At 45.1% G+C, this 26,790-nt stretch overlaps 1 protein-coding gene across 2 annotated transcripts in view; it reads left to right on the top strand.

Annotated features, from left to right (window-relative positions):
* The window catches only part of CUX1 (cut like homeobox 1), a 337,155-nt gene extending 310,493 nt beyond the window's left edge, over positions 1–26,662 (top strand). The window contains exons 15-24 of one of the 2 annotated variants that reach the window (XR_008311776.1): positions 11,565–11,701; positions 12,262–12,328; positions 14,541–14,653; positions 17,332–17,448; positions 19,445–19,528; positions 20,678–20,734; positions 23,754–23,834; positions 24,127–24,191; positions 25,017–25,164; positions 26,154–26,662. Coding sequence is in view for 1 of the 2 variants with exons in the window: in XM_053274795.1 (XP_053130770.1) it covers positions 11,565–11,701; positions 12,262–12,328; positions 14,541–14,653; positions 17,332–17,448; positions 19,445–19,528; positions 20,678–20,734; positions 23,754–23,834; positions 24,127–24,191; positions 25,017–25,077 (782 nt within the window). In the remaining variant the exon portion in view is untranslated. Of the gene's footprint in view, positions 1–11,564; positions 11,702–12,261; positions 12,329–14,540; positions 14,654–17,331; positions 17,449–19,444; positions 19,529–20,677; positions 20,735–23,753; positions 23,835–24,126; positions 24,192–25,016 lie in introns of both variants that reach the window. The other variant, XM_053274795.1, reaches the window with a different exon arrangement.
* The last annotated feature ends 128 nt before the right edge of the window (positions 26,663–26,790 follow it).

The raw sequence follows: 26,790 nt of genomic DNA, 5'->3' as shown, positions 1-26,790 counted from the left end.
TGGACCTGGGGTCACTTTTGTCATGCAGTGTGTTCCCACTAAGTTGGGGGAAAACCCCCTCTGTAAATGGAAGAGGTTTTTTGCTAGCAGGAGGGCACCTCTGGATCCAACCCAAGCAGATCGGTGGCTCTTTAAAGATTAACAAATCCATTGCAGTGTCTGGAGCCTTTCATGATGAGGGGAACTGCGGTCTGTCAGCCTCGATGCTGCAATACACCTGTTACTCTTTAAGGTGTTACTGAACTCCCTCATTCTTAGCACCATCACTATGCCATTTCTAAGGCTGACCACCTATTCTAAAAGTGTCTATTAAGCATCTGTTTTTAACTGATTAAATTTATTTCTCTTGGTGTGCGGGTAGTGTAAGCTCATTATTAGAAGAAAAGGCGATCTTTGAAGATTTGTTCCGTTGCCCTTTGCAGCAGAACCAAGATACCTGCTGATACAAATCAACTTGAAAGATTTGCAGTGCTGTCCTGTGCACGTTTCCTCTGAAGTAAGTCTGTTGTGCTCAGTCAACCAGTGAAGCTGCTTTATCCTGAGTCAGATCCTTGGACCATCAGCTTTTTGTTCATTCACACACACACACACACACACACACACACACACACTGATTAAAGTTTGCAGTTCTCCTTACAACGTACTGTATTAGGAATGACACAATCAAGATGCAAATATGTATCGGGAATCATGTCTCTATAGCCATAAGCATTAAGAGTGGTTTCTTTGTGCAAGTGTCTTTTTCAGTTGTTACAAAAATAGGCTCTTTATACTTCTGGCCTAATAAGCTCACAAGGAGCTTGCAGCATCCAACCAGGCAAATGGCAGCACATGGGTGTGGGCTGAAAAGGCCATTGCTAGGTGTCGAAACGTTTTGCATACTGTTTCCTTCACTGCCTCGCACAGTCACACACACAGTCACACTGCAGCCGTTTGTGTGGGGTTTGTAGCTTTAAAGAGAACAGACCTTCACACTCTGGGAAGGCCTGGGTGGTGCTTTGGTAGTTCACTCCTTGCACCCGTCCCAGGGGGCCCTTTGGGCATGCATCCCTGGGTTCAGGATTTCAGCCTTTCCCACCCTCTGACCACTCCCTCACCCTCATCCAGTTATTCCTCACTATCACAGGGGCTATAGTGCACACACTTCTCTGCCTGCAAGGGATTTACCATACATACACCCCGCTTCTGCCTTGGCCGGGTCTCTTCCCTGCAAGACAGTGATCAGCTCCACATACTCAAGGGGATGTGTCGTCCTGCTGAAGTGAGTGGGGAAACCTGTTAAAGGGTCCCTTGTTTTCAGGAGAGCATAAAGGACTTTGGATTAGAGACCTTTAAATAGGCCAAATGTGTAATGAAGTCAATCCATGAGAAGTTCTCTTTTTTTCTGTCCAATAAATAAATACTTCATATAATTAGGCCAGAAGTTTGCTTTCAACAAACCACTTAAGATAAAGTGGTGGTTGTGGTGCTTAAGTTAGTTTTCTGCCCCTGACTGCTGCTTTGTGTGCAAATATCCTGAGTTTCAGTGGCTTGCATGTGTGTACATGTGCGCACGCATGCACATACGCATAAACATTTTGCTTAGTAATCTTATTACATTAGGATTAAAAACCCTGGGTTTTGTGTATGAATTAGCTTTATGTCTTTCCTCGATTACTCTGTTACCTCTGAATTCCTAATACTTTACGAGCATCATTTATGAGGGAGAGGCCAGACTGGAAATAAGTAGGATGTCCTCTGCACTGATTATTATTGACACTCTTCTAAATATCTTTCAGAAGTGTGGAGCTTTATATAGGAGATGGGCCATTGCACAGTGGTGTCGAGTATGCAGCAGGTCCCAGGTCCAGTCCGCGACAGCATCTCCATGTAGGGCTGAGAGACCCTTTGCCTGGAATCTCAGAGAGCCACTATCAATCCATGTCAGCTAGATGGACCAATGATCCAGCTTGGCAGAAGGCAGCTTCCTGTGTTTACCAGGAGCACCTGTAGCTCAGTGGCAGGCACATGCTTTGCAGAAGGCCTCGGGTTCAATCAATATCTCTGGGTCATGCTGGAGAAGACCCATATCTGAAGCCCTGGATAGTTGCTGCCAGCTGGTGTAGATAATCTAGAGCTCAATAGGCCAGTGGACTGACTTAAGAAGGCAAGTTCATATGTTCCCATTTTGGATACCCAGAGTCTATAGAATGTTTTTCATTTTTGCTTTTTGCTTTGTCTGAAGTCAAAATTCAACATGTTCCACTGACCTTTGGCATTTACATTGTTCATAAATTTGACTACTGAACCTTCCCTAATCGGAAAGTGATGGAGCCTTCTTTCCTCATCTCTTTCCCCCATGAATAATCTGTAAGCACAAATTACCTTGATTTCAGCATATGTCAGTATATGTAATATACCAATTTCATGTGCTACTTGTCTCAGAAATTCCCTCACAATGTCAGGGCCCCAAACCAAAAATATGGGTTATCAGAGCACTCTTGATGTTTTAAAGCACTTAATGACATTCGTTGTATTTTTGTGCAATAGAAAATCTTTATTTGGGGTGTGGGAAACTGACCTGTACTGAACATCTAAAGTTAAGAAAGATAAGCTCCTCAATCTTGGAGGACTTTGGCTGTACTTGTGATTCCTTGGTGGAATTCTGAGGTTTGTCATTCATTAGCAACCATGGGTGATTACCACAGGCAGTATGCATGTAACTATTTTGGTTAAGGCGGTTGTCCATATTGTTCTACCAAGCTGTAAGAATTCGGGATAAGCCTCTCTTAGCATTTGGCAGGGTGATCCAGTTTAGTGCATGGTTGCCGTTTGGTCAATCGTCCTCTGTATCTATCCATTCTCTTGCACTGAATGCAGACATTCCATAAAGTGACACATTAGTCAGTCTGATGGCTGTTTATAATCAGCCAGGTGGTAATTCCCACATTATAACTGAACACCCTTGCCTTCACTCTGGAGTACTGTAGGATTCATGTCCAGGAAGTGTTATCCCCAGTAGTTCTTCTGTTAATGGACCTTTCATCCACCCAAGTCACAGCTGGGTAGATGAAGTTACCACTTAAACAGAATCATGCGAATTGTCCATTATAAACTTGATGGGTCAAGCACCCCAAAAAGGTACTCCTCTTTTTCTTATGTAGCCTTAATAGGCCCTTAAAGCATTTGTTTCAACTTCTGTCTTTTGGAATGGGGATTCGTGTTAACATTCATTCCAGTACAACTGGGAATTGTTTAAAACAAACTGAAAGCATCCACTTCTGCCTCTTCAGTCACCATCACTACTTACTTGCAATCATTTGTTTTTAATCAACCACGTTTATTTGTTTCACCTTGACCACTTGCCCAAAATTTGAGTCTTTCCCATTTCTAATGAGATTTCCCCCCAAAAAAATGCTTTCCACATCTTCACTTTAAAAAATCACAGCGGCTATACACACATATCTCTCGTTTGCTTCGCTTCCTCCTCATACACAGTTGGACAGCAGACCACCCGTAGTACATTGCGCCAGATCGGTGGCTTAATGTGTACTTACATCATTTGGTCGTATTTTTCTTTGTACACGCGTTTCTTTGTACACGCGTAAATTTTATCATCAAAGATAGTCCACCTTAAGAATTTACAAAGGTGTAGATTTTGGGTGGAGAATGCAGAAGAGACAAAGGGAAGTGAATGAAGGATGTTCTCTTAACCCTCCTTGAGCCTGTGGAATGGGTCCATGAAGAGGCATTTCTTTCTGTTTTCCAAAGTGCATTGCAATCTCGAAGTAAAGTAATTTAAATTGAAAGAGACTGCTCCCCTAACAAGGTTCCCCTTTAACCTGCGTGTGCTTGTGTGAGTTTGTGAGAGAGAAGAGAGTGTGTGTTCCCGAACTAAAATTACAATGCCTGGTTCTGGTATGACCTATAAGAATACCCATTGTATGTTCATACCCATTTGTGGGTTGACTAATGGCATGGATGGAGCATATTTTTGGGGCGGTGGTTACTGCAAATGGTGTCCCACACTCGTTTTCATTGTTGTTTTTAAATGCAAATTGCATCCCTTCCCTCCATCAGAAGGCCTAACATGTTCTTGAAACCTATTTATGTATCTCCCAAAATCCACTGAGATGTCAGCTGAAGAAGCCATCAGTGTTTGGTAACACATTTGCCCACTTCAAATGTTTTTCCAACTTGGGCTAAGGGTGAAGCAGTCTGTGCAAGCAGAGGCATTCAGACTCAGCCCATCGGACTTCAGGCTTGCATCTCAGCTTGCTTTGTGGGTTGTAGGTATGGATGCCACAATCTCTGAATCTTTGTGGGGAGGGGAACAATAATAGATTTTAGCTAAGTGGAACCTGAGAAACGATGGTGCCTAAGGCAGAAATCCAAAGGGTGCCACCCTCCCTGATAGCAGCAATAAAAGATTAAGATGAAAATTGACAGTGAATCATCCATTAATGGTGCCCAGCACCATGCCTGAAGATAAAACCACCTCTAAGAGCACCATCTCCTTCAGTTCCCTTTTTGTTTCTTTGCACACTTGGAATGACGAGTATCTCTGCAATTTAGAACAAGTGGAGGACCGTGTATGTATATGTGTGTGTGTGAGAGAGATGAAAGCTGATATGGGACATTTTTTGCAGTATGGAATGATTGAGTGATATGACATGGAAATTTTCTGTGTGGGGAGTAATACTTAAAGAGCCAGCAATTTATGCAAAGATTGAGATTGGAAGTTGCTATAAAAATATCCCTTTTCTGTAAGGCAGGGAGTTGTCAAGCCCAATCTAGGAGACTGCACAACAGCTAATGTGTAGGATGCTAAGATGCTTGTTAGGGATTGTGGCTTCTCTCTCTGAGCTTGAAGAAAACTGGCACATTCCTTTTAGGGATGGCCTGCTTAAAGGCTTTGGATGCATTGGGCACAACCCTCCAGGTGACCTCTTCTATGCCAGCAGCATTGAAACAGATGGGAGTTTTACAGGGGCCACGGACCTGAAGTATTTAAACTCATATCCACAGGGCAAAGAGAAGTTCCTAACAGATCTTCCTGAAGCAAAGTCAACCACTTCCCTCCCTCCATTTGTTTCCTGGGCTGTTCTAAATCAGGATGGGGTGAGTGGGTGAGAAGGATCTGATTTTAAAATGATGAGATTTTCTTTTTTAATTTCCTCTCCAAATAGTCTATGCATTTCCAGTGTCGAAAGCTGTTTTCTGCCGCTCCTTCCCCCACCCCCAGCCAAAATGGACACTGTGTGTTCCACTCTCTGAACAATGCTCTGAGAACGTCATGTGTGTGAATTTGGACGTTAAAATCCAAAGCAAACTGGCAACTTAATTTTTTGTTTGCTTCCCTGATGTCCCTTTTCATGTTTTCTTTTTTAAAAAACTAAGGGTGCAATTCAGCGAAAAGGCCTCCCACGCAAGCCACATTGAAGTAAACTGGGACCGTGCAAGAGCAGTACTGTGGAAGGCACCAGTTGGCTAGCGGCTATGATGTCCCCAACTACTTCTGCACAGCCCCCCTTTCTTCTGGCTTGCACAGGAGCACTTCCTGCAGGATTACAGTCTTTTAATTTGTTTGTTTGTTTGCATTTGTGCAATAACTACTTGCCATTATATTGGGCTAACCTTTGGACTTGCCCTGACTACTAACACAGCACAAAAATGAAACAAAAAAAGGTGTATTTTTTTTCCTGAGAACATTTTTTTAAAGAAAAAGATAAGCTCCATTTTACCCCTGTGTATTTGTGGTGTCCGACATTTTTAGCAGTATTTTATATATATATATATATTATTATTTTCCTGTAACGCACTAAGTCTTAGCTGTTTTTAGAAGCTCGTTTGTTATATTCACAATCACTGATTTTAAAGAAATATCCTCACAAAGACCCAATTGACCAAAAAGAGTCATTTTTTTGTACAAGTAGCTTTGAGAAGCCCCCATGTTGTGTTGCTGTGATTTCATCTTTTGTAATATTTTCTTTCTTGTTCAAAGTTTATTAAGAAAAAGAAAAGAAAAAAGTTTTATATGACTGGCAGGTGACGGAGCGGGGGAGCACTCCCTCCGTTGTCAGACGTGGCGTTTTCCTTCTGTCTTGGGTTAGCCATACAATGTATGTTCTCAGCACTGTACAACAGTCCCTATATGATATGGAGAAGCAATATCACTGTACCAAACTCACATGATGTATTATTATTCACTAGCACCCTAGGTGTGATAATTGAAGTAAATATCTTTTATACAAACACAACGACGCGTGGGTTGTCTTTCTTGGGCAGGCCAAACATAAAAACGATAAACATTGTAATGCCAGTGGTTTGTATTATCTCTGTATGCTGCCTTCCACTATGGAATTCAAGGCAATATACATAGGGTTCCCAAGGGGTCTCCCTTCCAAGCACTGATCAGACCCAAAAGTGACTGTCATGTGCCCTCAGACCATGCCTTTATATGTGATAATGCAGCAGCTGGGGATAGTGGAAGTTGTAGTCCAGCAACATCTGAAAACCTAAGAAAAAGAGAGTCCCCCACCCCCAAACCCTTGTGAAAACATGGTCTGAGGTGTGCCCCACCTTTTCAATTGCCAATCCATTTATTTTGTGTATTCATTCGTTAACATATCCCTGCCATGCCATCTCCTAAACAGTGGCACTACAGCACAATCAGAGCCTATTACTATTTTTATTTTTATTTTTAATATACCGCTTTTCAACAGAAAGTTCTCAAGGCGGTTTACATAGGAAAAAAAATAGTAAGCAAGAAATGTTTCCTTGTCCCTGAAGGGCTCACAGTCGAGAAAGAAAAGTAGACGCCAGCAACAGCCTCTGGAGGGATACCGTGCTGGGGCTGGATGGGGCCTTTTGCTCTTCTCCTGCTTAATATAAGAGAACCGCCACTTTGAAAGGTGCCTCTTTGCCCCGTTAGCAATGTTAATTATGTCTATAGTAGGCTAAGTTTTTACATCACTTTAAAAGTAGGAAGTATGAAAAGCAAACTAAGAACACTTGAAAAAATAGGAGAGTCGCAGCTAAAACGAAAGCAACTGCAGCCCCATGCAGCAGACCTAGAAGTTGGTTGAACCAAGAAAGGTCTTTGAGCAGCAGCGGGGGGGGGGGGTGGGGGGCAGTCAGCCCTCCACACAGGTGGTTCCACATTCTGGACACCGTGACGGGAAAAGGCTTCTTTCCCATGTCCCACCGATTCTCCTGCGGGAGGCAGAGGGTTCTGGATGACGGTCTTGGGAAACCGGTCACTTTGTATGGAGGAGGTGGTCCTTGCACTGTTTCCTGTGTTCCACAGAAGGGAATGGTGTAAAAGTTTCTTTCCTTCGTGATATTTGCTTGTATGGAATGGGGACCAGCCAAGAAGCCTATGCGTTGTTCCTGACTCTTTCCCCACGCCATTCCCAATGGAACCTGGATTCCATTATTGGTGTAGCGTCTTTAGCAGGAGTATCCAGTAACTCCTTTTGTGCGGTTATATGGGATCAGTTTCAGTTTGTGATTCCTGAGGATGTGAACAAGCTACTTGGAACTGTGCAGCCTACCACCTGCTTTCTTGACCCTTGTCCAACATGGCTTATGTTATCAAGCAGGGAGATTGTTGGGGAGGGCCTAGTTATCATAAATGCTTCTCTGAGGGAAGGTAGGATGCCTCCTTGTTTAAGGAAGCCATTTTTAGACCTCTTTTCAAGAAGCCTGCACTGGTTCCCTCAGAGTTGGGCAATGTTAGGCCTGTCTCCAATCTCTCATGGTTGGCCAAGGTGATTGAGAGGGTGGTGGCCTCTCAACTCCAGGCAGTCTTGGATTATCTAGACCCATTTCAGACTGGCTTTTGGACAGGTTATGAGGTAGAGATTGCTTTAGTTGGCCTAATGGATGATCTCCAAAGAGGAACTGACAGAGGGAGTGTGACTCTGTTGGTCCTTTTGGATCTCTCGGCAGCTTTTGATACCATCAATCATGGTATCTTTCTGGATTGCCTGAGGGGACTGGACATTCGGGGGGGGGCATTGTTTTGCAGTGGTTCCACTCATACCTCTCAGGGAGATTTCAGAAGATGTTACTTGGAGATGACTGATCTACAAAGCGAGAACTATTGTATAGTGTCCCATAGGGCTCCATTTTGTCTCCAATGCATTTTAGCATCTACATGAAACCGCTGGGAGAGATCATCAGGGGATTTGGTGCAGGGTGTTATCAGTACGCTGATAACACCCAAATCGACTTCTCCATGTTAGCTTCATCAGGCAATGGCATAACATCCTTAAATGCCTGCCTGGAGGACTGGATGATGGATAACGAACAGACTGAATCCACTACACAGGACAGAAGTGCTCACAGTAGGAAGCCGCAGTTCGGGAAGTGGGATAGATCTGCTTGTTCTGGATGGGGTCACGCTCCCCCCAAAGGAACATGTTCGCAGGTTGTGAGTACTTCTGGACCCAGCCCTCTCACTGATGAGTGGAGGCAGTGGCCAGGAGTGCTTTTTATCAGATTCAACTGGTTTGCCAACTGTGCCCTTTCCTGGAAGTGAGTGACCTTAAGACAGTGGTGTACATGTTGGTAATCTCAAAGTTTGACTACATGGGGCATAGTCTGGAAGCTGCAATTGCTGCAGATTGCTGCTGCCAAATTGGTCTCCAGGATTTCCCATAGAGACCATATTACTCCAGTTCTAAAAGATCTGCACTGGCTACCAATAGGTTTCCGGGCAAAATACAAAGTGCTGGTTATTACCTATAAAGCCCTTAATGACTTGGGACCATGGTATTTAGAAGGCCCACTTGGGCCTTCTTCGCTATGAACCCCACTGCCTATTAAGATCTTCAGGGGAGGTTCATCTGGTGGCGTCTCAAAAGCATCCCTTCTTTGTAGTTGCCCCAGGATTGTGGAATGCATTTCTTGCTGAGATTAGAGCTGCTCCATCTCTGTTGGCTTTTAGGAAACAACTAAAGACACATCTCTTCAGCCAAGCTTTTTAGTTAGTTGGTGTTTTTATGGATATTTTAAACTAGATTTTTATATGTTTTAACTGTTAAGTTCTTGGGTTGTTTTCTGCTGTAAACTGCCTAGAGACTTTGGTAGTGGGCAGTATACAAATGTATTAAATAAATAAATGAAATAATATGGGGAATTGACCCTCACCTGTCCAGACATGGAGGACATTTGCCAGTCCTAGCTTAAATCTGGCTTTAGTCTAATGAGAGCAAAGGAAGCAGCTATTCTCGTTGGGGTGTTTTTGTTTCCAGACCAAAAATAAATCCTGAAGACTTCCCCTGACCGGCAGTCTCTTAATTGTTCCCTTTTGAAATTACACTGAAGTTCCTTGGAGCATCCCTCCAGCATGACACTTTGGCTTCTTCCCAATTATTCTGCCACCAGTTTTCACCTGATCATGCTGCTACTGTGCGTTGTCTCTAGGAAATATTTGAGTAGGATGAAGCAGCTTAGAAGGGGTGGGGGCAAAAGGTATCAATCGGCAGATCTCTGGGCGATTTTCAGCAGATTGGCAAAAGTTTTGGATTCCTCTTCATCACGCAAAAGCTAACAGATTGCCAATGTATTTCGGTGCCTGGGGTGTTGGGTACTTGGCTGTAAGAGACTCGGGTTCATAATCTTCCTTTGCGCCAAAGCTCAGTGGTGGAAAATTTGAAAGCTACTAACTGGTTTAGATGAACCTCCCCAGTGAGGTTTGCCTGGCTTAATCATTTTGTTCTTTTAGACGCCAGGTATAAGACCTTTTTGTTCACCCAGGCCTTTTACATTCTGATTTTCAGATTTGATATGGTTTTTAACTATTTTAAAATGGGTTTTTAAACTGCTTTGTATTGTATTTTGTATTTTCTTTTCACTTTCTTTGTCTGTTATGATTTAATGTGTTGTGTGTTTTTATTGTATGTTTTAATCCTCTGTTGTGAGCTGCCCAGAGAACAATTCGTTACGGGGCAGCTAACAAATAAAGTTGTTTTTTTATTATTATCTTCATCTTCATCTATGGCTAGAGGAGGATTTGATAACCTGATATTTGTTAGGAAACAATGCCCTCTAGTGGTTCCGTTCTAATAACCTGTTCATAATGCTGAACAGTTTGAGATTCTACATTATAAATGTACACATTTATGCGGAACTTTGATTGTATTTATTTTTTTAAGAGATATGCTGCATCCCCCAAACTTATCTGGAAGCTGTATCCTCTTTGCTGGAGGTCCTATTCTTTAATCTGAAGTGTGTGGCAGTCTGCTATGGCCATTCCATTTTGAAGGGAAGGCACTCAGCCTGCGCATGCTCAGACATTTTTCTTAGTTTATGTATTTCAGTGGTGGTGATGGTGGCAGTAGGCCAGGATGTGGCCCACTGCAGGGTTCAGGTAAGAGCTAAAGAGGAGAGGAAGCAACCTGAAGAAAGGCACGGGATCCATCCTCGTGCTGAAGATTCAGGAGGTGATGCCTTCTTTCAGTCCAGAGGTTTTCAGTTGTTCTTCCAGGGACACTCGTTTTGGTAGAAACAATAGAAATTCATTTTGGTAGAGACACTAGAAACAATTCAATAGGTCGGCTGGCACAGCTCATGTTTTCAAAGTGTATTCTGCCATCTGTCAGTTGTCCACTGGGGTGTGCAAGAGGTGGTCATGGTGTTTGTGTGTTGATCAACTGATGTATTTGTGAGGTGCCAGCACCTGCATTGCATTGTGATCAGCAGATGTGTCACAGCTCCATTATCGCACCAGTCCTCTTTAAACATTTGATTATCCATCCCTAATAGCACGGATATAAGCTCGGTCTTCAAGAGAGAGAGCCTGGACCATATCACTTCATGCTGCTGCTAGAAAATCGAGTGCTGGAATAGACCATTTTGTGTATGGCTGGTGGTGGCCAGTGTTTACATATCTCGAAAATGAACTGAACCGGGAGAAGCCAAATCAGTATAAAACTATTTGCCTGTTATTAATCACTTTCAATGAACCTGGATAAACCAGTTTTTCATTTTTGTGAGAGAAAGCAACCAGAGTGGGAAGTGGTTATAGAAGTTGTATTGGTTTATTTTGTCTTTCTGTAACTTTATTTCTGTTACTTTTCCTAACATGCAATAAAGCAGGGGTTTGTAGGTGTTTGCATGGTCCCGTTTGTTGTTGTTGTTGTTGTTGTTGTTGTTGTTGTTAAACAAAACCTTGTGCACAGAAAGCTAGAGTTTCGGAGAATAGATTCTTGGCCTGTGTTCTAACTTGCATGAGAGATGTCTGTGTACAAGGAGTTTTTGTTTTATGTGTTGAAAGAGCTGGTCACGCTGTTAAAGGAACTCTGCCTCCCTGGCCAAGGCTGGCTCAATTCTCAACATTATTAGTTGGGCAGGGTAGAATTCCAACGATTTGATTTTATCATGTCTACTTAAAGTGCCCTATTATTGTTAATCCTTTATTAAACGCGGCTTGCTCTGTTCCTGTCTGTCATATGGCTCAGAGTGCAGTAACCTATCTCTTTTTCTAAAATAAGGAAATGTCATCCCACGATGAGAGAGCCCTATTCTTCTTCCATATTTTCTTGCTCTTATAAGCACACCCATCTTTTCTCCCCTAGGTTGCTGTGCTGACTTGCAGATCCAGTTCACTGAAGCTGTCTCCACCGTTGCTGACCAGAAAGATCTGATTGCAAAGCTGGAACATGACCTCAGCACCATCCAGTCTCTGTCTGGAATGAACCGCCCAGATGCAGAGGTGAGTCCTGCAAAGGGGCAGGGGGAGGGGTGGGCAGGAATGGTTTGCCTCTCCTCAGTGACTCCTTGCTTTTTGCCACCTCCGAAGGTTTAGTAGCCTTGGTCCTCCCAGCCAGCGAAGTTCTGTGACAAACTGTCAGGTTGAGCACTGGCCAGCAGGGGGAGCTGTCTAGTCGTGTCAACAAGGTTACTGCAAAGTCCAATACTGCTGAATAGGAGGAGAGCCCAGCCCTGCTTCATGCTGGGGCCCATTATGGTGTCCTCCTGATGAGATCTCCCCTGATTCCAAATTTGGAAGCAAGCTAGTAATTCCATGAGATTGGGGAAGATGGGGATAGGCAGGACTGCTGTTTATAGTGGCAGCTATGTATTTCAAAATGCATGGACTGTTTCAGTGGCAAATAAGGCATAAGGGGACACATTGGGCAGACTTCGCACACGCTCACCTGTGCTCTTAACAACGGTCTTCAGACATACGGGGCTCCTTCGTTACTGTAAATGGGAAGGGAAACCTTCTGCTTCCTCAGACATCAGTAATCTCCTGTTACTTTCTTCCTGAAGGGAGCCACCATTCAAAACCTGGAGAAGATTCCGGAGCCCATTAAAGAAGCGACAGCACTCTTCTATGGTAAGAATCCAGTTGGCACCAGGAGATCCTGTTGAGTTTGCCCAGCTTTGAACATTGGAAGACACCCCCTGCTGAGTCAAACCTTTGGTCCACCTCGCTCCATATCATCCCATTCGACTGGAAGCAGCTCTCCAGGGTTTCAGGAATGGGGTCTTTCTCAGCCCCACCTGGGCACTTTCCAGACTCGCTGCTCAGCAGCAGCAAAATGCCTCCGTTCGGGCAAGTCGTATTCGGGACATAAACAGCAGGGGGAGCAGTCTTGCAGCACCTAACAACCTGAGAAAACAGCAACTTTTTCACGCCAGATAGGCAACCTCCTTGCTCTATATCACAGCGATTAAATTCACAACAAGGCATCAGAAATGTGAACGGCACCCTGCTGTCTTTGTGGGGACTGCAGTGTCACGATGCAGGAAGTGTGGAAGCACCCTTCCGAGATATGTCCTGACCCCGTTGTAGGGCCTAGTCTGGAAAGCGCCCCGAAGATGCTGCCAGGGACTGAACCTGGGACCTTCTGCATGCCAAGCAGATGCTCCCCCACTTAGAGCTACAGTCCGTCCTGTAAAAGCTGCCTTTTATTGAGTCAGATGGGAGGACAGCCGGTTATGTGATAGCAAGCATGTATTGCCTTCTTTGGTAAGCAGGGTCCACCCTGGTTTGCATTTGAATGGGAGACCACATGTGTGAGCCCTGTAAGATATTTCCCCTTTGGGGATGGTGCCCTCAGTGGCAGAACTCTTGCCTGCTTGCATGCAGAAGGTTCAAAGTTTTCCTCCCTGGCAGCAATGCCAAGATAGGGCTGAAAGAGACTCCTGCCTGTAACCCTGGAGAAGCCGCTGCCAGTCTGCATAGACCAGGCCTGCTCAACTTTGCCCCCCCCCAGATGTTTTTGGACTACAACTCTCATAATCCCCAGCCACAGTGGCCAATAGCCAGGGATTATGGGAGTTGTAGGCAGGAGGGCTGAAACTGAGCAGCCCTGGTGTAGAGCAGGGATCCTCAACATTGGGTCCCCAGATGTTATTGGACTTTAATTCCCATGATCCCGAACCCAAGGCCACTGGGGCTGGGGATTGTAGGAGTTGGTCCAATAACAGCTGGGGACCCAACGTAGAGAATCCCTGGTCTAGATGAAGCTCCTTGAGGCCTCACCTCCACAAGAGGAGTTGTGCAATTAGCATAGTCTAAAGAGACTAAACTTACAAATTGGGACTTTCCCAGTTCAAATCTCACCTCTGCCAGGAGCTCACTTGATGACTTTAAGTTCCCTCTCCAGCCCTTCACCTACAATATGGGCATAATTATACTTGCAGGGCTGTTGTAAGGATTACATCAAGATAATACATGTGAAGCAACGGAATCTGCAAAAGTACTACACAAATGCTTCGTAGTAGTATTTTAGCTCTGTGCCAGGCTGGATGGGGTCTAAAAGTAACCTTTTAAAATAATCAATCATAAAAGTATTATAATTGGATAAAGCTTGGCCTAACAAGGTTTAACATGGTAAAGCCAAGAAGCAGATCTGATTAAATGCAGTCCGGTGTCAGGTGAGTAAAGAGAGCATTTCCCAATTCCACCATCTTCAACGAGAAAATTATATTGCAACAAATATCAGGAAGAAGGCAACAGTGGTGAAACTGGAAATATATAGTTGTATAAACATGTGTACCCCTCCTTCCCTCTACATACCGAGTCATCCAAGATGGCTTACAATTGTATTAAAAATATCAATAACAGCAAAAACGTACTCGAGACTGAAGCAGCAGAAACAAAACCCAGCCAGTGGGGGGCAGAAGGGGCCAGGGACAGAGAGAGCAGAAACCAGCGAAACCAAACCAAAAGCCCACTGAAATGGAAAGTTTTCAGTTGCTCACAGAACATTTGCAGAGTAGGGGCTGATTAGACTTGCTGTGGTAGGGAGTTCCACAGGCCAGGCACCACAACAGAGAAAGTCTTCTCTTCTGTTACTGCCAAACAAACCTCTGGAAGAAGGGACAGAGGGACAAACCTCTGGAAGAACTCAGGACAGATAGGGAGAGGTGCTGCATTTGGGTACCTAGGTTCAAAGCTGTTCCAACATCATCATGGAGGGTAGGTCCATCAGTGCCTGCAATAGCTACATGGAACTCCCATACTGAGGAGCAGTAGTGCCATGAGGCTTATCTTGTGCCCCCTCCATCGCAAACTCACTGACTGCCATCTTCTTTCCTAGGCTTCCCTCCTCCATCGACCACTCAGCTTCCAGAGGGCCAGATGGACTCCCTCCTGTCCATCATCTCCAGCCAGAGAGAACGCTTCCGAGCCCGGAACCACGAACTAGAGGCGGTAAGGGTCTCTGAAACAAAGTTCCAAGCACTTGGGTCTAGGTTACAGGATGCTGGAGTTTGCTTCTGTCCGTACCAGTTCTTGTGGCCAGCTTGGTCAGCACAGCAGAGCAGCCTTCGTGGTGAACTTCCCAAGGAGAGCACCAGGGGATCTGGGGAAGGAGATGGCTTCCTTACAATGGGACTTCTTCTGTATGATCCCCATTGCATATTGAGGTCATCTGGAGAGGTCTGTCTGTAACTACCGGTACGTCTTGTGGCGACTCAGAGCCAGGCCTTCTCTGTAGCTGCTCCTGGTCTATGGAGTGCACTCCCAGCAGATATCCGTAATTTAGGCTCATTGTTGGTCTTTAAGAGAGCCCTAAAGACTTACTTGTTTTGCCTGGCCTTCCATGGTTTTTAAGTGTTTTAATTGGTTTTAAGGAGTTCTGAATTGTTTTTAAATTGTTTTTATCTTGTTTTAAGCAGTGCGTTTTAAATGGTGTTTGTTTTTATGTTTTTTAAACTTGTTGTGCACCACCCAGAGCACAAGTAAGTTAGTAAATAATATCCTAACGGGAGTGCAAAAGGACATGTCCCCAGAGTTTTCTGAGGGCAGAACTATGTGTTGCAAGAAACATGGCATATTCATTTGTTGGTTTATAAACTTACATAAGGGGAAGGACCATTTCCATTCCGCCCCGCCACCCAAGGTACTTCAGAGAGCTGGTTTCTTTATGTCTTCTCCCTTCTGCCTTGCATCTCTTTTCACTGTCTCAGTTGCATAAGCTTTTATTCAATCATATAATCTTTTAAAATCTTTTTTTTTAATGGTGGTTGTAAGATTTTGTCTGCTTGTTGACCGTAATAATCTTCTTGTTAGCCACAATATGGTCTCATTAAAAGGTGGGATTTTAAAAAACCTATTGAACCCACTTTTTCAATTCTCAGAGTGGCGATTGAAATGCAACACAAAACAGAATCCTCCGTATACTACAAGGATTATGCAATATTATATGCTAGCCACAGAAACAAAGCAGAAATTATTGGATTGGTGGTATTCTATATGGAAGCCTCTAAATGTATGCACAAGACCACTTTTCAGTATCAATTTCCAAAGCAGCATACAATTTCCATGATGATCAAACAGTAAAAAAAATTGTAAAATAATTAAAAACCAAGAATGCAATAAAAGCAAACTAATAAATAAATGGTCATAAAAGAAAGAATAGGAGGAAAAGCAGATGCAGCTTCCAGAAACAGACCAGAAAAATAAGGTCACCTTAAGTTGCATCAGGAAGGGTGGAAGGGATGGAGCCACATGTTGCTTCAGACTGGACCTGGCACCATGTGGTTCTTCCTGTTTTCCTGTCTACAATATGTAAGCAACTTGCCCCGTGCCCTGATGTCATGCCCAACTGTTTCCCTGCCCCTGCTCTAAACATCTGGCTAGCCAGCGAGTCCCCAGAGGAATTGCCACCATAAAATCTGTAGTAGTGGCCAAGAGAGAAGAGCCTGCCTAGGGTATGCACAGGTCAGCTTCTGCCACCCACTCAAAATTCAGCTTTTTAAATATATATTTTTAATAGTGATTGTAAGATTTTGTCTGGTTGTTGACCATAATAATAAAAGCTGCTCCTTCTTGCTGGCCACAATATGGTCTCTTTTAAAAGTGGGATTTTTAACAATCTCAGTCTTATTCTGAAGTCTTCATCACACAAAAGCTAACAGATTGTCAAGGCATTTCAGTGCCTGGGATGTTGGGTGTTTAGCTGTGAGAGACTCGGGTTCATCATCTCCCTCCATCCCAGTGCTCACTGGCGGAAAGTTTGAAAGCTGCCCCCCCACACACAGACACACACACTCTACAGGAGAGTTATCAATCCACCTGGAAACAGACACTACACTGCAGACAAAAATGTCATCCCTGCAACTCTCTTCTCCCCTCTTACTTTCCGTGGGCTATGAACACTCACCAAACATTGCCCAACGGACATAGAACACCAACCTGATGTAGGCAGGGTCCCGAACTTCCTCATCAATGAAACGCATAGCAACGCCCGCAGTATACCTCACGCACGTGGAAGCCCCCAAACACAGAAGGGCCTTCACCCTGGCCCATTGTGGTGAAGGCACACCTTTGCTTCGGATACAGGGAGGCCCCCTTCTTGGAACACCAGTGCCCTTGTGATGCTGGGCAAGTTGAAACCATAGAGAGCATGTCCTTCTCCACTGCCCATTCTGCAGAGACATTCGTATCGCCCTCCTCCTTCAGTTATTAGCCGAGACCCCAGGTGGCTCAGGCCAATCCTACATCTGCTCTCTGAGTCTAACCCTCTCATAACATATAACGTTGCCAAGTTGTGTGCGGCAGTGTGTAAAATTTGCCGGGTCCTGACCGACAGCAAGGACCACTTAAAGCTTGGATATAGACTTTTTCAATTTTACGTTAGTTTTACTCACTTTAACTGCAGTTTTTACTCACAGCTTTTGGCTTTTATACAACCACCTACTCATTCGTTACTCTCTTCACAGTACTGGGCATAGCCTGTTTCAATGTTGTTTTAATATACTCGACTTTACACTGGTCAAAGACCGTGATAAAAACTGATTGATTGATCGATCGAGAAACAGCTCTGCTGCCCAGCCATGCCAAAGCCTCCGGCTTTGACTTTGGTCTTTCCTCCTCTTCTGTGGCAGGAGAACCATCTGATGCAGCACACAATGCAGGCCCTGCAGAGCGAGCTGGACAACCTGCGAGCCGACAACATCAAGCTGTACGAAAAGATAAAGTTCCTGCAAAGCTACCCCGGACGGGTGAGTGCGCAGCTGTCCCCAGAAGGGCAAGGCGGGACCAGAGGCAGCATGAAGTTCGGCCCACCGGTGTCGGGGTTGCATGATGTTCCTTTGCTTGGTTGCAAAGGAGAAATGCTGCAGGAGAGGAGGAGGCTGTTGACCTACAGGTCTCACATATGGGCTTTCTAGGCCCAAATCAAGCTTAACTGGGCTCACTCCACCACCAAGGCTAAATGCGAACATATTTTACTCCGATTTCATTCTTACACTCTTTTCATTTTCAGCCAACCTCTTGCCGTGTGTTTGGAGGCAGGTGGCTGTGTTAGCCCCACAAAAGGCCGTTTGTTCCACCCAGAGTAGGCTTGCAAAATTTCACCTTTGGGTCAGTTTGCGCATGTCCCCGTTACAGTCTCTGAAATGTGGAAGAGCCACCTCTTCCTCTCTCTTCCTGTGGCATCGTGTGGTGAGTCTCTCCCTCCAGGAGAGAGAGCTCTCCTCCTGCCCACGGAACCTGGTGGGCTGTGATGTTTCTAGCATGGGTAGGGCCCAAGCTCCTTGGCAAAGTTGCAAATGCTGTCTAGGGAGGTAAGGACAGAGGGGAAATGTACATTTCTTCCAGCTCACCCACCCCTGCTGCCCAAAGACTCTGTATTTGTTGGAGATGGCCAGACATACTCTCACCTTCCCAAGCCCACTCGGCTGTCCCCAAGATGGTGTGGAGGAGGCTTCTTTCCATGGGTGAATCAGGAGATAATCATACTCCTAGGAACATTTCTTGGCATCCTGGTTGTCACAGGGGATTGTGCCAAATTCTGGGTGACTTTCTCAGGAGGTGCAATTTGTACTTGGCTGAGGGAGAACCCCCAGGGGAGGCACCCCCATATAAGAAGAGCCCTCCTAAAGCAGAGACAAAAAGTCTATCTTGCCCAACTTCCTGTCTCAAACACCTGCCACCCAGATGCCTCCAGGATGCCCCCAAGGGGAGCATGAACACAGGATCTCACCCCATGCTGAAGTATACAGTAAGAATGTCCATTTATTTTTATTTTTTTTATTTTTACATTTATATCCCGCTCTTCCTCCAAGGAGCTCAGAACAGTGTGCTACATACTTGAGTTTCTCCTCACAACAATCACCCTGTGAAGTAGGTTAGGCTGAGAGAGAAGTGACTGGCCCAGAGTCACATCCAGCAAGTTTCATGGCTGAATGGGGATTTGAACTCAGGTCTCCCTGGTCCTAATCCAGCACTCTAACCACTACACCACGCTGGCTCTAGGGGTCTCTCCCCTCAACATATACACATGTGTTTATTGCTTCTCTCCCCCCGTCCACTCCCCATTAGTTGTTTGTGCTAGCTTTCTACTAGACTGGTGAAAGGTATAGATCCCCATTGTGACAGCAAGGCACTCTGCTCATGTTCAGGAATTCTCTCCTTGCGGATCTGCCTTCAGAAAGGGCAAATGAAACGCCCCCCTGTCTGAATGAGGAGTCCTGTTGTGGGAAATGGACTGCCAGGGGCATTGGGCCACAGGCCACTGTAGGAACCAGGTTGCTGTGACTAGTTGGACCTTTGGTGCAATCCAGCAGGGCTCTTCTTCTGTAATTAGCCATGATAGACTGCCTCTGGATGGGGAGGTTCTAGCGAAAAAAGAATATAAGAAGAGCCTGCTGGGTCATGCCAAAGGTCAGCTGCTTGTATCGGGAGTCTTCATACATGGTTCATACCTCGGGGCACAGCCTGCCTTTTGCACGGAGAAGTGTTGGGGTTTAAACCTGTTGAAAAGGATCTTAGGTGGCATCACTGAGAAAGATCCCTCCCCTGTCTTGTGGCCCTGGGAATCCCCCTGGCAGTGGTGGAGTGCCCTAGGACTGTGTTTTGCTTATGGAAATGGCTGTGCTTGGAGTAAAAGGCGCTCTCTTTCCGGAGCTTGGTCTGCAACAGCCATTTCCCCCAGGTGCAAGTTCTCAAGTGCTGGGAATGTGGTGATGAGCTCACCTGAACTTCTGTCTCTTCCAGGGCGGGGGCAGTGATGACACGGAGCTGCGTTATTCCTCCCAGTACGAAGAGCGCTTGGATCCCTTCTCTTCTTTCAGCCAGAAGGTACAGAATCTGGGAGACGTTTGCTGGTGCCGGGGCAGGCGGGCGAAATGCGCTCAAACCGTTACATTTGCCTAATGGGAGAGATGATCACGGAACGTTAGACTTGGAAGAGCACTGCCTTATTTCTAGGAGACATGTTTGGATGCACCATGTTTGACCATAATGATCTGTCCCCCTGCTGGCTGCCATCCTGTGAGGTCAGGTGCTTGTGCTCCCATTTTACAGACGGCAAAGAAATATCGAGGCCACCCAAGAGCATTTATGGTTGAGTTGGGGATTGAATTGGGATGTCAAATTGGGTCTGTATCCTGCTTGCATTTAAGCAGTCGGTAGCTTTTTAAGTGTTAATTCCTTGAATCTGTGGCATTCCAGTGGACTGGGATTGCTACAGAAGGTAAGAGCTGCTCTTGGGTTAGTGAGCCTGAATGGCTCCCCTTTGCTAAGCAGGGTCTGCCTCGGTGTGCATTTGGATGGGTGATCACATGTGAACACTGCAAGAGATTCCCCTCGGGAGATGGCGCTACTTACCTCAGTGAGAGTGGATCTACTTAGCTTCATGCAGAAGGTCCCAGGTTCCTGGCAGCATCTCCAGAAAGGGCTGGGAGAGCCTTCAGCCAGAAACCCTGGAGAGCTGCTGCCAGTCAGTGTAGACCAGGGGTTCCCAACCTGTGGTACTTCAGATGTTGCTGAACTAGAACTCCCAGCATCTCCAGGGCGCTTTCCAGATTAGACCCTGCAACGGGGTCACGGCGGATCTCGGAAGGGTGCTTCCACACTTCCTGCGTCGTGACACCGCAGTCCCTATGCGGACAGCAGGGTACCATTCACATTTCCAATGCCTGCGATATAGAGCTAGGGCATCATATATATCTGGCATAAAGTAGTTGTTGGGTTTTTTGGTTGTTAGTTTCCACGAGACTGTTCCCCCTGCTCTTTACGTTTCAAATGCGACTTGCCTAAACGGAGGCATTTTGCTGCTGTTGAGCATCTAGTCTGGAAAGTGCCTTGGTACAACTCAGCAACATCTGTAGTGCCACAGGTTGGGAACCCCTGGTGTAAACACTACTGAAAGGCCCACATTCCCTTCTTAGAGTGACAGGGAATTGAACTGACATTTTTCCGTCTACACATTTCTCTGCTTTCTTTCAGGAGCGTCAGAGGAAATACCTGAGTCTGAGCCCCTGGGATAAAGCCACACTTAGTATGGTAAGAAATGCAGCTGTGATGGCCAGTAAGAGCAGCATGAGGGGACTCAAAGGCTGCCGTGGTCTTCTCTTTTCTCTCTAGAAGGCCACGTGCCAAAGCAGCTTCCCCATTCCCCCTCGACTCTCTGGAGACTTAGCCATTAGAGTTAAAAAATGTGCATTTGTCGGTATCATGTGGTTTGGCCCGAAATCCCTTGAAACAAATAAGAACATCAGAAGAGACCTAAGGCCCATCTAGTGAAGCATCCTGTTTCCTACAGTGGCCGATCATGCTGGGAGCTCACAAGGAAGGCACGAAGGAAATCACTAGGGTGGACTGATTTGAATCAAAGCGATTTAAGTCAGGGGTTTAAAGTGAGAGTTTAAATCACTAAATCAGAGTTTCTCACTGTTACGTCTTCTCACATTTTTTTTAAATGATGGTGCAAGTCTGAGCACTAAAACCTGTTAATTTACAACTCAGTAGAACATTGACAACATCTAGGAGGGTATACTTTGTGTAATTCTTTAGATAATTTCATTTTTACTAATTCAGGAAATAGTATATAATACCTAGCTAATTATATAATGGATACTTTCACTCGTTACCTGTATCAAGCTGCTCTGCGTCTCCTTGCTACACAGTTTACACTTGACACATTTTCCTTTTTACCCACAGAAGGCATATCCTCAACATATCCCTATATAGGATGTCTCCTATACCTAGCAGCTAAGAGAGTTTTTCAGTGTCAAAATGTTGGGCAATACAGAAGCTTTGTACTGAATAATATCTCCACAAGGTTGTGCTACTTCACCTCCTTTCCTCTGTTGTGCCTCTGCCCTAACTTCCCTGTCCCAGCCCAGCCCAGCCCCACCATAAAACCAATACCCTCCTATCCAGCCTGTGTCTTTCCGCATGAAAAACAGGCTTTAAAACAGAAAATGAAAGCCCAGAAACTGCAGATGCTCCCTGTTGTTTCATATTCAATGGCAGACTATCTCAGAACATGGAGGTTTCATTTAGCTATCATGGCTAATAGCCGTCCATAGATCTCTTCTCCTCTATGCATTTCTCTAATCTTCTTCTAAAGCCATCTACATCTGTGGCCACTGGCACATCTTGCAACAACAAATTCTATCAATTGTGTGTTGTGTGAAGTCCTTTCTTTTGTCTGACCTTAATCTATCACCCATTCATTTCATTGGGTGACCCCATAAAAATGTAAGAACAGCTTTGCTGGATCAGACCAAGGCCTATCTAGTCCAGCATCCTGTTTCACACAGTGGCCCACCAGATGCCTCTGGGAAGCCACACAACCCGGAGTTGAAGACCCTCTCTCCTGCTGCTGATCCCTTACAACTGGTATTCGGAGGCATCTTGCCTCTGAGCCTGGAGGTCATCTATAGCCACCAGGCTAGGAGCCATTGACAACCTGTCCTCCATGAATTTGCCTAAGCCCCTTTTAAAGCCATCCAAGCTGTTGGCCATCACCACATCCCGTGGCAGTGAATTCCATAGATTAATTCTGCTCTGGTGAAAAAGTACTTCCTTTTGTCGGTCCTAAATTTCCTGGCAATCAGTTCAAGACCCCAATTTCTGCTATAGCAAGAAAGAGACCAATGCAAAAAAAGAGGCATGCCATCTCTCTCTCTCTCTCTCTCTCTCCTTCCCACCTCTCTCTCTCCTCCCCCTTCCTCCCCTTCTCCTTCCTCCCTCTCTCTGAGTGGGGAAAACTGAGAGGGCAGGCTGAGCTGCAGATGCCCAGAGTGCAGGACAAGGAGAATACATGAATGTTCTAACACAATTTGCCAACTCGTTATGTTAGAAGCACAATTTTTGCTTGTGTAGATTAGCATGCTCCTGTCACCTCTCACAATTCAACAAATGTGGTGTGCATGATCTGGTCCTTGCAGAGGTGATAACCTGTGTGTCTGGACTGTTCCACTTCAGGCTCCAGTCAGGGGGTTCAGTGGGAGGAGAAAGCATACAGGCTCGGTGCACATTCACACCACATTCACAGTCCAGCAAACAATGGGCTTTGACTGAACCATCTTTTTCATAGACATCTCCTCCATAGTATGTATGGAGGAACACTCAGTCAGAACATGGCAGGCAGAAAAGGTTCTGAGGTTCTAACTAATGTGAGGTGGGATAGATTTTGTGCTGCAATTACTTATTTGGGCCCAAATATTTCCCCTTCCCAGCCTGTTTGGACTAGGCATCATCAGCACCTGGGTCGCTTCTGGGAATCAGGTCTGCTGATTCAGTGCAAGTGATGCTTACAGACTCCTCCTTTGCGCCTTCAGCTTGCTAAGGGTGGCTGAAGCAATGATTGCTAGTTTGAAATAAAAGGAATCTTAGCCAAACAACAAATGGTTTAGGAAAGCTAGCCAAAGACCATTCCATGGTTGACAACATAGTATTGGGTTCGCGTGTGGGTGTCCCAGTCCCAGGAAGATTTGAAGGTATGGTGCATGGGATGTTCCTCTGCTTGGTTGTTGATGATGGCAAGTCTGGTCTGGCCCTGTACATATATAAGACCTCCTGGGATACAGATAATAACTTGCTCTACTGACACCTAAGAACAGAGCTGTGTTGCATAGATCTCAGTTCCAAACAACTAGGAAAAGAATCACACAGTGTATCAGGCAACAGACTTCGGCTTCTTGAGAAACTTCAGCTTTTATGTAAAAACAGCTCCCAAGTTTCTAGACCATATGGCATAAAAGAAACACTTGGCAGTGTATGAGCAATGCCTGCCGAAACCTGAAGCCAGGAGGTATGGAGCTGAATAAGTTTTTTCTGTGGTTAAGAGCCCCTTCAGTATCCTGCATCCTTCCATCCTTCCTCGTGATCAGAAATAAAAATAGTTGGTTGTGCGGAATAAGAGGGGTTACAAAAATGTGGTTGGTTTACCTCATTTATGCTGGTGGCAGAACTCTGTTTTGGGGGGTACAAAGCCTTAAAAATATCTATATATTTGGAACAGGCCCAGCCGCCCTGCCTAAGAGCTTGCCTCCTCTCTTGGTCTCTTCTGCAGGGAAGACTCATCCTCTCCAACAAGGTTGCTCGCACAGTGGCCTTCTTCTACACGCTCTTCCTGCACTGTCTGGTCTTCTTGGTGAGTCAATGGCTCTTTCTCTCTAGATGGTCTAGATTTCTATTTATTGACGTCTTTGTAAGAAGAATCTCAGAGACGCAGAAGAGGAGCACTCCAAAAGAAATACAGACAAAGAACCCAAGAGTTTCTGATGATGGGTTCTGTTGTCATCCAGGCAACGGCTTCAGTGAAACCCAAAGACTGGAAATGTGAATCACCGTTTATGCAGGAAAGAGCCAGAAGCTATAGCAAGACTGGGATCCATTTCTAATGGAGCAATTCACCACCTGCCTTCTTCCCCCCCGCCCCCCAGGTTCTCTACAAAACAGCTTGGAGTGAGAGCGTGGAGAGGGACTGCACTGCCTACTGTGCCAAGAAGTAGGTATCCAAAGGAGACTTGGTATCCGGCCTTGAGTCTGCATTGTCGATTTGTATATAAAAGTCCCCAGCTTCTCCCTGCTGCCTTTTGTTTTGAAAATTCAAACAACAGGGCTGCAACATTTGCCAATGAGTTGGTTGAATAACTTTTGATTGATTTAAAAAGTTCCCCCACCTACTCTCCAGTTAACTGGGCCACAGAATTTGTTGCACATGGTTAACTGTATTTAATGTAAGTACGTGCAAAAACCATGGGAGGGTTGGCACCTTCTGAAGAGGCATTCCCTCTTCCCTTGCACAAGAAAGAATGCCTCTTCTGAGGGGGCATCCACTGTGACCCATTGAGTGCATCATCTCAAAACCAAGCCGAAGTATTTATTTATTTTTTACTCTTTAGAGCAATTGACTTATGCACCTGCAGCTTAAATTGACTCATCAATTAAAACTTATACCATTAAATCAACTAAGATTTCTTTCGCTGGGTGGCAGCTCTTGCAAAGAGAGACATGTTTGGGGTCTTGTAAGATGATAGTTTCAGAACCTTGGATCTACTGTGTAGAAGGCCATGTCCTGGGTGACTCCTTACTAGATCTTAAACAGCAAGAGGATACCTCTGAGGAAGATCTTAAGGTGTGAGGGTTCATATGGGAGAAGGCAGTTCATAAAATACCTACATCTTTTCCCACCTCTCTCTCCACTGTTGAAACCTAAGTTGTCAGCTTCTTGTGGCACGGACTTGGCTTTCTTGTTTATCGCACTGTAAAGTAGGAAGAATACGTACAAATTCCCTTGTTTCATCTGGTGGTGTTTTTCTTTCTTTCCCAGATATGCTGACCACTTGCACAAGTTCCATGAGAATGGAGACAACAGGGCCATGTGGCAATAATCTGCACCGCAGAGGATCTAACCCCCATCCTATCCCATCTCTATTCCAGTGGTAGGGGGCTTGTTTCTCTGTCCTTGCTGTCCAAGGAGATTGTTCTCAGCACAGGCTCAAGGCAAATAAATATCTAGAGAGGAAGGTGGCAGTTTTACAGTGCTGACTAGCTGCTGTCCTCAAACTCCTGTTTTCTCCAGTCGCTGTCTGTCAAAAATCCTTAAAAATTAGAGCCAATTTGAAGGTTTGCTGTCTAAACGGGTCGTGCTTTGCCTGTCTTTGGAAACATATGCACACAGAGGTCCTAAATGAGACCCAGCCTTTCCACAAAAACAGCTGCAGCTACCAGAAAGTCATTCCCATGTACACAGCGGCTGGAAAGTGTACTTCCAGGTCTTGTGGGATTTATTTCCAGGAAGCTGCCATTGTATCCACAGGCAGGCTGAAACATGCGCTTCGTCTAAATGGCGTACGGCAGTGGGCTTAATTTTTAATGTCTGCATTAGGCGCTTGGATGTTCTGTCTAAATCTGCCATGTTAAAAAACTTAGTCTCTTGATGGAGACAAACAACATGTGACATTTAATGCATTCGCCCACTGGGACTATTGACACACTAAATGTCATAGGTAGTTTGGCCTTTAAAACTGACCGGTAACTATGGCATTAGGATAATGACTACATCTGTAGCTGATCAGGTTGTTGTATTTTGTATCTTAAGCTTCTTCAAGTATCCTTACCAATATTCTTCCTGATGAAGACTCTTGGGCCTTTACTAGAACATGCGACTGAGAATTCAACAGGTGCAACTCATCACGGCTGTGACAAAAAACATTGCATCCGTTGAATTTCTAACACCCAGCAGTTACAAATATCAGAGTGTCTTCTCAGGAAAAGAGCTAGCATTCACCAACCATGAAGAAAATGCTTCACACTCGACAACGTTCCGAAGTGGAAAAGATCAGTGTGTCATCTTTGTTGAGGATATGTTGTGCATTCCTGCAGGGCGCACACTGAAGCCCTGTCCCATCACAGCGACCCAGATGCAGGTTTCACACCAAATCCCACACAGTGAAAAAGAGAGGGGCCGAGCCGCCATAGGCATTCAAGGCTCCTTAAAAGAACCTAGTTTTGCTTAAAGGCTTTAGTCAGCTTAGAAAATAATCATTGGGGGGAAAATGATCTATCTGCTTTGAAAATGCAACAATACATATTTTCCCCATTGCACGACAGACAGGAAATTTCTGTTGCAAAAATTCCCTTCCTGTTTGTTACTGAGTTCAGAGATGGTTGTTTAATCTAGTCTGCATTTCCTGGGGTGGGGCGTGGCCTTTTGAAGTCCTCCTTGGGAGGGGGTGTTCTGACAAATGGACCAAGTTTGTTGTCTGCCTTTGAAAGTCCAGAAGTCATGGATCTGAATCGTTGGGATTTAATTTTGCAAGGAAGAGTAGATGACACTGACAGGGAAACATGATCAACTCTCTTTCTGTTCCTATGATAACTGAATTGCTTTTGCTGCATGCACGTTGATTCCCTGCCCCCAGCAGGGCAAATAAATGCTTTCCAGTAGAAATCAATAAATGCCTGAAGGATAAATTGGAATTTTGTTTGTATTATTTGCAAACTTGGGGCGAGGGTTGAAGAAAGTGCACCAAGACACAGGGGCAAGGTTATTATTATTGTTGTTGTTGTTGTTATTGTTATTATTATTATATGGTTGGCAG

Source organism: Hemicordylus capensis, chromosome 12, assembly GCF_027244095.1.
Source record: "Hemicordylus capensis ecotype Gifberg chromosome 12, rHemCap1.1.pri, whole genome shotgun sequence".
Lineage (NCBI taxonomy): Eukaryota > Metazoa > Chordata > Lepidosauria > Squamata > Cordylidae > Hemicordylus > Hemicordylus capensis.
The sequence above is the reverse complement of the archived record's forward strand: the minus strand, read 5'-3'. Positions and strand labels throughout refer to the sequence as shown.